Raw genomic sequence first — 10,786 nt, 5'->3', positions numbered from 1 at the left:
TGCTGCTGTTGTATTTGTCAAATTTATTGCGATGGCAGAGTGTAATGATTGAAATTCAAATTATGTCCATGTAAAATACCAAGTCGGCTCTTGATTATTTGCCAGCTCATCGTGGACGTCAGAGGACTTCGTTCTTGTTGTCTCTTCAGTCCCATTCAAGCGATTCCAGTTTTCTTCAACTTTGGAATCAAGTTGTGGTGCATCACTTTGCAGAGTGACTCGTGCTGCTAAAATGGGTTTAATCTTTACCGCTTTTATTTGATCTTCTTGGAATACCAGTTTGGCATCTCGTCCTTCCAATGTATCTCCAGATCCATCCTCTGTGAACTCTCTCGAACTTCTCTCTTCAGGCTTTTGACTCTGAAGGGCAATCGTGTCATGTCTCATCTTTTCTCCTACAATCACACTTTCTTTTCCATAATTCTGTTTACTGTCTTTTTCTTCTTTGCCATCAATCTCAAGTACGTCTTCATTTTGCCATGTGATGTCATCCCTGAGCACATCACGTACAGGATTGTTCAATCTTCTGACACGCAGAAAGCCTTCCTCTGCAACAAGCGGCTGATCCGAAACCATCAAGCCACTTCTGACGGAACCTTTGCAAAATAACAAACGTGTGGATTAAAAACATTCACAGGAGAAAAATAACTCTAGTACCTTCCATTCTTGTTCTCCTTGACTTGGAGCTCACACACTGAGAATCACAGCATTTGCAAATAGAGTCCTCTCCCAAAAGGGCCTTCCACCTAACAAAAGATGATCAAAAATAAACCCCATCCACTTGGGGAAGAATAAATCGATTTAGAACTCAATCTCACCTATCTTCTTTGTATGTGCATGATTTCTGCGCTGGACCTGGCTCTTTTGATGTAGCAAATAGTTGACAGTGAAGGCTGATCTAAACACAAACATGAGTCACTTTTGACTTAAGGACATGGCTGCTGATTCTTACCTCACTCTCGGGGTCAAAAATGAACTGGAAGGCTTTGAATGAGAATCTCAGGGTTCCGTGAACACGGGAGATGAACTGAGAAGCCCCTTCGGGGTCTCGCTTACTGTCCAGCATGCAACTGTGGATGGTATGAACATGACATCACAATTGGAACACTAAGGGGGAATAATAAACTGTACACAATCCATACCCCAAATTGCCAATGATTGTGTACTTATGGGATGATGAAGAGCCGCTGTCTGGTGAAGCATGGCAGCTGCTGATATACAGTTTCCTTCCAGTGGGCAGATGTGGAGCAGAGACTTGGACGTTAACCTGCTGACCTAGCTGGAACACTTGATTTTTGATCGGGGTGCTCCATAAATCTGAATTTGACACACTATTTAGTGTGATATGATGCACATAATGTCAAGTTGTATTTAGACATACCATCCATAAAATGGATTTGAAACTCATTTGGATTGGCTCTTAGAGTTTTACGCACAACTGCACTGGTCCAGGTGGGCTTGACTGCCAATTGGTACACATGCCCATACCTTGGCAAAAAAAGAGCATGAGATAAATGTAGGTCAAGTTCTCATAGAAAGATATTCTTTGTTTTATCATTGAATGTCTTTAGCTGTCTTTTCATAAATACTTTCACATTGAGTTGTATACCTTAATTGGCTTGTTTGGCTCAATTGGTAAGTTTGTCTTACCTATTGTGAAAATTGGTGAATTGTTGGGCCGCTAGGAATTACGGCCATTGATTTTATTTTTTACACTTAATTTCTCCTTAAGTAACGAGTGTGAGTACTCTTGTCACCTCTTCATACCTTTGATAACGACATTGAATGTCGACGTCGATCCGAGACGCTCCGCTTGGAAACCTCCCGGTTGAAGGTTCATAATGGAGAGTGAATTTGTAGACAATAAAGTCGCGCTGCAACTGCCGTCATGGGGGGGGATATGTTGTTATTTCTGAGTACAAAAAGTGGCCATGGATATAGGTTTACCTCTTGCCGGGAGCCACACGCCGTCAGGGGATAGTTGAAGAGCAGGTCTCCATAGGGTCTCAGGATACCGTTGCTTCTGCAGGTTGGGCCCAGTTGAAGCTCCGACTCATCCGCGCTGAAGCCGTAGAAAGAAGGCTTGACCCGGACGAGCAAGTTGGACGCGGAGCATGTCACGGAGACGTCTGGAAGGTTTGTCAAGCCGAAGCCAGTGTTTTTAACAGTTGGTAACACACGAGTGGGTTTGCTCACGTGGGTTGGGTCAGGTTTGGGTTTCGGGGTGCCTGGTTTAGTTCGCCATACGGCAGACGTTGAGCCGTCAGTGCCCGTTTTGCAGCAACCGAGGCTGAAAAGTAATAAAGCACAAAATGAAGTGGACAGATGTTTTGCTGTCATTTTTTTTCGTTGCGCGTAAATCCACGCACGTTCACAGCTGGAGGTTATTAGAGGTGATGGGTGGAAAAAAAGATCATTATTGGAGGAAACTACAGGCGCATTGAAAATGTATTTTCTATGTATTAGTGGTTTTCATAAATTTAATTCGATTTAAATTTAATATAACAGTTAATTCTGGGATGTGGCGGCGTCTATGTGTTAGCTGAAGTAGTCGATAGAACAGGAGAGTACTGGGATTTTTTTCTGGGTTTTAGTTTTAGCATTTCAGTAAGTCGCCCGGCTCAACCATGGTTGATGTATTCTAAATCCTAAAACACCAACACGGTATATATAGTGGCCGGTTAGCTCAGTTGGTTAGAGCGTGGTGCTAATAACGCCAAGGTCGCGGGTTCGATCCCCGTACGGGCCATGTGTTTTTGTCGTTGCACCTGTTTTTTCTTTAAAAAAAGAAATCCAAGGACACAGTTCAGTTGTCGTGAGAATTTTTAAATTTAATTCAGCCAAATATAAACGGAAAATTATTTTTGCCCAGTTAAAATAATGGATTGTAGTACTATACTAAATATATTACGAACAACAAATCTATATAGAGATCTTCACAATATTTTATATTCAATATACATGTGGTTAATTCAAAATTCAAAAAGGACATTGACGTTTGAACTCTTTTTACCCCTTATGACGAGCGTTTTTCCCGTCTTCACAAGCATGTAATTGCGCATGTTAGCCACCAAGCGGCGTGCTACTACCAGCTGTCTTGGATACAATAAGCACATAGCTATTTTATTCTTTTCAGTGGAAGCAGAACACCTAAAAAGTTGTCATCCATTAGAAAAAAATCTTATGGGGTTGATTTGAATTTGGAGCTCACTGGCTTTGAGTTTCAGTCCTGATTTAATCTACAAAGGTCCCCAAATGTCATAAATAATAACCATAATTTAATAATAGTAAGAATTGTGGGACGACAAAAAATAAGTCAGCTATATGTCATTTTTGGCAGGTGAAGCTGTTACCAGGCCTGTTCTTTCATTTTGGGGTGTGTCTGAGTGGTGGTGATTTGACCTCTCGGGGGAGCAATAAAACGTGTGTGAATAATTCACATTAACTGCATAGTCTCTGGTTGACTGGACCCGTTTTGAAACCTGCTCGGGATCGGGATGTACAGGTCAAAGGGTAGTGTGAGTGTCACAGAGGTCGTGGGGAAAAGGAGGGCTCCTCTTGTATATAACATGATCACATCCAACCATCCAAATTCCCTTACTGCCAACTGTGTGATACCCATCCATGGGTCATGTGACTAACACGAGTGCTCACCCGAGGTGAAACCCACCCCCTCGTTCCTTTCTTGAGTATCCTCACACATATGCTACTATAACAATAAAAGACAATAGTGGCCACTTGAAGGGGATGGAGGGGTGACAAAGGGAGTGGGCTATTGTTAGTGTTAAGCATTGTTCCCCTGACAAAGTTCCAGCTGAGGAAAAATATTTTTTTCAGATTTTCTTGTTTTCTTCTTTCCCTTGGCATCAATAAAAAATGTTATTAAAGTAGGCTAGAAAACAGGTCTGTTTGGATTTCAAAACAAGTTTGTCTTCATCAATACTATCATCTTACCATTAAATCCATTAAAATTATAATATAGAATTTGAGCTGATTCAAATGATGTCTGTGAAGTAGGGAAATGTATTTTATATTTTATCTCCCTCCGGTGTGCGACATGGCAGCATTTTGTCTCCTTGCCTTTTTAATGTATATATGGATGATTTATTCAAGCTTTTGAATGAACGTAGAACTGGATGTCGAGTTGTCAACATAACAACTATCAACCACCAATGCAAAAAACAGCAACATTATATTCATTAGGCATAATGAAGACATAAAACTATCTTTCCCTGACTTTTGTTGTATGCGACAAGCTAACATGCTTATTCGAAAGTTTTCTATGTGCTCAGTTAAAACAGCACTTTATAAAGCATATGTACTCGGATTTATACTGCCCACCTGTGGAGGTGCTACAGAAAAACAGTATGCATAAACTTCAGGTGGCATACAGTGATGATATGAGGAGGCAGGGGGCAGAAATTTGTGAATAAAAAATCTGCCCAGCCCTGTTAAAATGCCAGAATGTTTGTGATATCAAAAAACGACACTAAGATAAATCACTTCAAACTTTTGCACCCTTAAAACCTCTGCAACCAAAATGGAAGGGTGGAGTCTTTTCAAAAGGGGAAGTAGAAATAAACAACTGAGATATGTGGTTGCACAAGTGTACATCCTCTTATAACTGGGATGTGTCACTCATATTAAATAATCCAGCGCACATTTGCCACCAAGTGTCTATGTTTAAGAAAGGGCAAGTTAGTGTCTCCAAATCGCCAAGAGTCAAAAATATACAAGTGGTCATGAAGCAAGTCTGAAGCTTCGATTTCCCACCAATAGTTTTTACATCGACCTGCTTAATTTAGATGTTAAAGGTTTGTTATTTCAACGCCTCAATCTCATAGCCCAGTATTCAGTCGGTGTACAGGGGTGTCACCGTCATGTGATGATCAAGATTCAAGCTGATCAATACGCTAGCTCAAGGCTGTCAAACTTAATTTTGTGGACGGCCACTTCATAAATGCGGCTTCCTTCGGAGGGCCGTGAGGACGATAAGACCAAACAAATGTTTCATCAAATTATAATACATTACACAAAAAAAATGATACGTTCACAGCTTTCAATGTTCAACGATATCAGTTTCTCAAATTATTGTTCAAGTAATTGTAAATAAAATCTTTCAAAATATTATTTATTGCAAATGAGAAAACATTCCGATGAAGATTTTAGCGAGGGTCATGACAGATTTGCTTTCACGGGCTACATAAAATCATGCAGCGGGCCTGATCTGGCCCCCCAGGCCTTAGGTTTGATACCTTTACGCTAGCTGCAATAAACCTACATTTCTAGGAATTTGTTAAAATATGACCTTTACAAAAGGCCAAAACATATATCAAATTCCAAAATAAAGACTCATTGAAATATTGTCGAATTAAGCCAACCTGAAAAGTCTAATTGGTACATATTGGTACAAGAAAAGTCCAGGTGTGGATAAAAGACAAAGACAACAAAGAAATAAAAGACAACAGAGGATTTGGGGACAGTTTGATGCATCCATTTGGTAGCCCCTCCCTACACGTTGGTCGTGCATATAACAGGATTCCTACTGGCGCGAAAAACGCATAGTGTGGCTTTCCGTACTCGTCGCGGGGCGGAACTGCAGCCAGCGACTTGTTGGCTATTCGAGCCACAACTAAAACAAAAGACAAAACAGCTCGGGTAGGTTTTAGTCCGTGCACGCTACCAGTGGATTTGTTTTTGACCTGAATTTTTTTGGAGTCAGTGAGTTGTGCACGATCTTTTGTGCAAGTTTTGTTTGGATCGAGTTGAGTGAACTTTGCACGTTGCATGTTTGTGGTGTTCGAGTTCTGAACGGACCGGTCTTCATTACCAGTTAAATGTAGTTACCGCGGAAATTTATTTCGAGTATTTAGCGCATTATGCTCATGTTTCGCGGCGTCACCGTAACAATCAATTGGAAATTCAAAGCGGTTAACTTCCTGCAATGTTTCCTTCAGGTTCAAAGGACTAAAATCAAAGAGGAATTGTATTTTTGCTTTGTTTTATCACCAGCCTAACAATGGAGTACGACTGTTACCAGCACTATTTTTTCAATGACTTTGATACCGAAGAGGATTTCTACAATTCATGCGCTCCAAGCGAGGACATTTGGAAAAAGTTCGAGCTGCTGCCCTCCCCTCCCACGTCTCCCCCCCAGACTCTGGAGAGCGGGGACTGCAACGTGGGCTGGTTATCCAGAGTCCTGGCTCAGGAAGACGAGTGCGAGATTCAGAGGCCGGTCCCCAACATCAGCTCCATCATCATCCAGGACTGCATGTGGAGTAGTTTCTCAACCAGCAAAGCGCTGGAGAAGGTAATGCACGGCAAGCAGTCGGCTCCGCCTCAGCCCCCAGCAGCTCGCCCTGGTTCGCAGAGCCTCGCGAAGCCAAGCAGATCATTCGGCTTCTCGGCTGCGGACTTTGTTGACCCTGAGGATGTTCTCGCCTACCCGACCATTAGCTGCAGGAAAACAGCGTCATCTGGCTCCGATTCTCGGACTGACTCTTCCGGTAAGGGCGCAGCCTGACCTCTGAATTATTTTCTTTTTAACAATACGTAATGTGAAAACATTGCGTAACTGAGTGTACCACATGCGTCTCGAGGCTGCCCCCCCCCCCCCCCAATCTTTCAGCAACCTCTGTTTTACATTTGATTGGATGAGCCCCTGTGATTTGTGATGGAAAAGCATCAACCTTTCAGGTCTCTCAATTAGAGCACGCCTACTGGCCATCAGGTCCACTCATTACAATTGCTGATGAATGTTCCTTGTGGTCCATGACAAAGGCTCAAATTCTTCTTTGCTCCAATGCCTCGAAGCTCTGTGGGGGAAATAGTGATGTGCTTGCTTGACTCTGGAATGCACTTCCTATTGTCACCTAAATTGGATTATTACTGTTCCTCATCCAGTGGTTCGAACCCAGAAGAACAAGAAGAGTCTTGTGGCACAGCACACAACCAAAAGTATTCACACTAAATGTTGTCATGTTATTGATCTCAATTTATACTCAGCGGTTTACTTATTTAGTATCAGACATGCTCTTTTTAGTTTAATTATTTCTTGTGTATTTATAGAGATCAGTCTTGGTCTCGAGACCACCTTTTAGGGTTGGTCTCCCCTCAAATCGAAGGCGTCAGACAGGGCGGACTTGAATTTTTTCTTTATCAAGGCTGGTTGATACCAAGCTAGTACAACTGATCAATGTGAAACACAGAAACCGGGTGCTGCACTTTCTCTGTGTCGCGTGGAGTGCCACGCCCCCTGCACACAGAGAGTGAGAGGGAAGACTACTCGAGACACAGCATCCCAGATAAATCAGGAAAAATGTCAACAAACTCGTCCAGTAGTTGAGTTTGGCTTCCAAAGCGATTTCATTTGCCAAGCAAAATGTAAGCGGAAAGATAGCAGCGTGCAAATTCTGGTGCTGAGACATCGCTTTACAGGTAAAGTAACCATTAAATGAACCACACTGGCAAAGCTAAAATCAGAACACCACATTCTAAGACATTGAGAATTTTTTTTTATACCTGCGATGTTTTCTGACCAACGTTCAGAGCTGACAGCAATTTAATATTACACCCAATTTTTCTGTCAAAAGCAGGCTGGCACAAAAACAATCAACAATCTTGGTCAGCGTTACTTGGGAGGTTCATCAAATTTGTTGAATAACAAATATTGCTTAAAAACGCTTTTTCCAGGACAATAGTGGTATTGTCAAAGACCATTTAAAAGAGAAATCACTTCAAAGAGAAAGTAGCTCACTGAGTAATGTATGATGTGTTTCAATGGCTTCTATAATTTGATGCTTGTGTGCACTAAGCACAAACTTCAGTTGTTGTATTTGTTTTTGTTGCAAATGGTTTTTTATTTTTTTTGTAGACGCCCTAGTCTCAATCTCAACACCCAAAAGTCTTATCCCAGTTTCAATTCTCTAGTCTCCCTAACTAACATCTTGGTCTCGGTTGGTGTGGTCTTGCCTACAACACACGATTAGCCAATTCTTTGTTGTTTGTGTCATTAGTTAGATGTACAAGTTACTTTTACTGACATTTAGTGGAAGACTATTTAATTGTTATGCCTCTCACTACACGTCATTGGCATAGAGAGATAAAAACAGATGTTATTTGTTGTGGATTTTTTGTCAATGTGTGAAAAAAGGTCTGTTAATTATTGATTTTTCTTTCCCCTAAAAGTTGTTTTTGTGTATTATTTACAGAAGAAGAAGAAGAAGACGAAGAAGAAGAAGAAGAAATTGATGTTGTCACGGTGGAGAGCAAACACAACCAGGCCCAACTGGCGAGTGTCCACAAGCCAGTGAACCTCACAGTGCCTGCGGACCCCTTCCCTAAAAGCTTCCACGCCTTGGTTCACCAGCAGCAGCACAACTATGCAGCCCGCTCCCCCGACACCAAGCCCGACGCTCACGACGATGATGATGATGATGAAGATGAGGATGACCTGGAGGAGTTCCAAAGCAAGCGTACGAGCCCGGCGTCCAGTCGTCCGATCTCACCTTCGGGAAGCTCCTTGAACTCTGACATGGAGGACGTAGACCGCAGGAAGAACCACAACTACCTGGAGAGGAAGAGGAGGAACGACCTCAAGTCCAGGTTCTTGGCCCTCCGAGATCAGATCCCAGGTCTTGAATCCACCAAGACCCCCAAGGTTGCCATTCTGACCCACGCCACGGAATACCTCAAGGAGCTGCACACCAAGGAGAACCAACAGCAACAGGAGCGCAAACGCCTCAAAGCCCGGAAGCATCATCTCCTGCGCAGATTAGCTGCACTGAAGCGTTTGTGAACCTCCAAATAAGAACTTTAATCAATTTTGCAAAGCCACATTGTTTTACTATATGACAACCTCCAGCCTCCAGTTTTTGGTTTTGATTTTTTAAAATACATTTTGTAGCAGAATTGTTGCCCTGAGCCTGTTATTGATGGAAGGGTTGTTATCTCAGTGGGGTTTGTTTTCCTGTTTTGCACAGTTTTGCAGTGAGGATGATGCAAACATTTTTGTAGCTTGGCAGAAGATATTTTCTGATATGCTGTGATGGGAGCTGAGATGCTCCATTGTGTGTTAACCGGCTTAACACATCATTCAGAGTACGTGTGGAGATGAGCTGAGGTGAATTCATTCCATCATTGCACATTAATAATCGAATGGAGTGCCATGTATGGTGCGAGTGCGTGAGCTGGTTGTTGTTGTTTTGATTTTTGTGTGGCTGTTCACATTTGTCAGTAAATAATAGCTTCGTGCTCTCTGTTGCAGGAGCATAGCAAAATCATCAGTTGCTGCTGAGCTTTACTTTTCTGTTTGATTGCCCACCGGGCATCAAGGAGCCTCTATTTTGTTTAAGAAAATGTGGAGTTCAAAAAAAAAAAAAAAGTTGCACTGCTGTACTTTATACTCACACGTCACTTTGGAAAATCAATGCATCTGATGGTTTTGATTGATTTGTTAAACATGTGCATTCAAAAGCAACATTAAATTTTGATACCTTATTTGCAACCAAACGTGGAGCTGTTCTTTTTTTCACCCAAGATATTGGTAGACCTTTTTTTTTTTTCTAAATATATTCTCAAAAGCAAAGCAAATCTGCTCTACCATTCAAAACTTTGGGGTTGCTTCGAAATTTCCCTCCTTTTTTCTTTTTTTACTATTTTTTTTTTTCAATGAGGATCATCTTAAACTAATCCGGAATACACCCTACATTGTTAATGTAAATTACTCTTGATGCAAATATCTTTTTTTAATTCAATATCTACATAGGTGTTTAACGGCCAATTTCAACTGAAGAAACGGCGACCTTTTGTCAGCTGTTTGTTGAACAGATCCAAGAGGAACAAAGCCTTCTGAGTCACTAGTCTAGTGTTAGTATATTGCAAAGCAGCTGGCCAACACAACGTTAGACAGCCTGCCCTTGAAACTTACCCTTGACTACGCTGTGAATTCTCCTAGCTGCTGTAGCTACTGCATTGATTTTTCTCTCTCATCTGTTACACTCCAGGGAGTGGCGTGGTGTCAATCTGGACCTCTGCGTCCATTTCTCAACTGCGTTATCCTATTGTTGCCGAAACATGACCCACTTTTACATAAGCTAAAAACAACGACCATGCATTCAATAAAGCCAGTAAATTGCGGTCGACTGCTAGCACACCTTTGGGTCCAGTCAGAATCATTGTACTTAAGAACTTCTTGATGACCCCGCAGACGAGTCCCAGCAAGCCTGGCTGATTCTGGCTGAGGAATTCACAGTCAGTTGCACAGTTTTGTTCAGGTACAGCCTGATGGACGAGCATGACACACCCTGCACTCCAACCGTCTCGCACTTTTCCTTTGTCAAGGCTTTATTGGTGTTTCACCTGCGTCCTGTGCACTTTCCCTCGAGATATATTTGCAGTTGAAAGAAACCATGTGCAAAATATTCAGTAGTACACACTGAAATGTATACATTTTGGCTGCGATTTTACATTTGAAGAAACACTCCTACATTTTTTTCATAGTTCGGGAGACATAAAACATATTATCAAGATAGCGTTTTATTGTAGACAAAAAATACACCACTTCCATTAATGATCTTTTTTAAAATGGTGATCCCTGTTTTCCAAATCAGATGTTGGCAAATGTTTTGTTTTGCTTTCACACAAGATAATCCGTCTGATTTCACTGAGGACTACCGTGTGTTATAAATATAATTTAAATGTCTGTTTACGTAGCTATTAATTACATTATTTTAAAAAGCTTTAATTTTTGGTGTTTGTTGATGTATGTAGAAATTTAAAATAT

At 41.6% G+C, this 10,786-nt stretch overlaps 2 protein-coding genes, 1 long non-coding RNA gene and 1 other non-coding gene across 7 annotated transcripts; 2 read left to right on the top strand and 2 right to left on the bottom strand.

The window, feature by feature from the left end:
- Positions 1-12: 12 nt before the first annotated feature.
- On the bottom strand, positions 13-3,370 carry LOC133169585 (zona pellucida sperm-binding protein 3-like). Its single transcript, XM_061301925.1, has 9 exons — positions 3,354-3,370; positions 1,948-2,290; positions 1,768-1,880; positions 1,382-1,488; positions 1,143-1,317; positions 953-1,070; positions 819-898; positions 658-746; positions 13-596 (listed from the first exon to the last, which is right to left on the bottom strand). The coding sequence occupies exons 1-9, from the start codon at positions 3,368-3,370 to the stop codon at positions 61-63; spliced, it is 1,578 nt and encodes a 525-aa protein (XP_061157909.1). The 3' UTR covers positions 13-60.
- Positions 2,676-2,749, top strand: trnai-aau (transfer RNA isoleucine (anticodon AAU)). The gene has a single exon. It is a non-coding gene; the product is annotated as a tRNA-Ile (tRNA).
- A 2,181-nt stretch (positions 3,371-5,551) lies between the features above and the next one.
- LOC133169310 (protein L-Myc-1b-like) lies at positions 5,552-9,513 on the top strand. Of its 4 annotated transcripts, XM_061301412.1 has the most exons (4): positions 5,552-5,658; positions 6,013-6,509; positions 6,907-6,960; positions 8,214-9,513. In XM_061301412.1, exons 2-4 carry the CDS (start codon positions 6,020-6,022, stop codon positions 8,798-8,800), a joined length of 1,131 nt encoding a protein of 376 aa, XP_061157396.1. In that variant the 5' UTR covers positions 5,552-5,658; positions 6,013-6,019; the 3' UTR covers positions 8,801-9,513. The 4 variants fall into 4 exon arrangements, with proteins under 4 accessions (XP_061157396.1, XP_061157398.1, XP_061157400.1 ...); XM_061301414.1 differs by lacking the exon at positions 5,552-5,658 and having other exon boundaries at positions 6,020-6,509; positions 8,223-9,513; XM_061301416.1 differs by lacking the exons at positions 5,552-5,658; positions 6,907-6,960 and having other exon boundaries at positions 6,020-6,509; positions 8,223-9,513.
- On the bottom strand, positions 5,680-10,302 carry LOC133169326 (uncharacterized). Its single transcript, XR_009718397.1, has 3 exons — positions 10,158-10,302; positions 9,932-10,061; positions 5,680-8,767 (listed from the first exon to the last, which is right to left on the bottom strand). It is a non-coding gene; the product is annotated as an uncharacterized LOC133169326 (long non-coding RNA).
- Positions 10,303-10,786: the final 484 nt, after the last annotated feature.

This window comes from Syngnathus typhle, linkage group LG16 (assembly GCF_033458585.1).
Source record: "Syngnathus typhle isolate RoL2023-S1 ecotype Sweden linkage group LG16, RoL_Styp_1.0, whole genome shotgun sequence".
NCBI lineage: Eukaryota > Metazoa > Chordata > Actinopteri > Syngnathiformes > Syngnathidae > Syngnathus > Syngnathus typhle.
This window is presented reverse-complemented; position numbering and strand designations above follow the sequence as displayed.

Bases quoted from the DNA above. Each gene is read 5' to 3' on its own strand.
- LOC133169310 (XM_061301412.1), top strand. From the start codon at position 6,020: ATGGAGTACGACTGTTACCAGCACTATTTTTTCAATGACTTTGATACC. The intron at 6,510-6,906 runs GTAAGGGCGCAG...TTCCTCATCCAG, and splicing joins TTCTCGGACTGACTCTTCCG to TGGTTCGAACCCAGAAGAAC. The intron at 6,961-8,213 runs GTATTCACACTA...TATTATTTACAG, and splicing joins GGCACAGCACACAACCAAAA to AAGAAGAAGAAGAAGACGAA.
- LOC133169585 (XM_061301925.1), bottom strand. The intron at 1,881-1,947 runs GTAAACCTATAT...CCATGACGGCAG, and splicing joins CGTGTGGCTCCCGGCAAGAG to TTGCAGCGCGACTTTATTGT. The intron at 747-818 runs GTGAGATTGAGT...ATCTTTTGTTAG, and splicing joins TGCACATACAAAGAAGATAG to GTGGAAGGCCCTTTTGGGAG.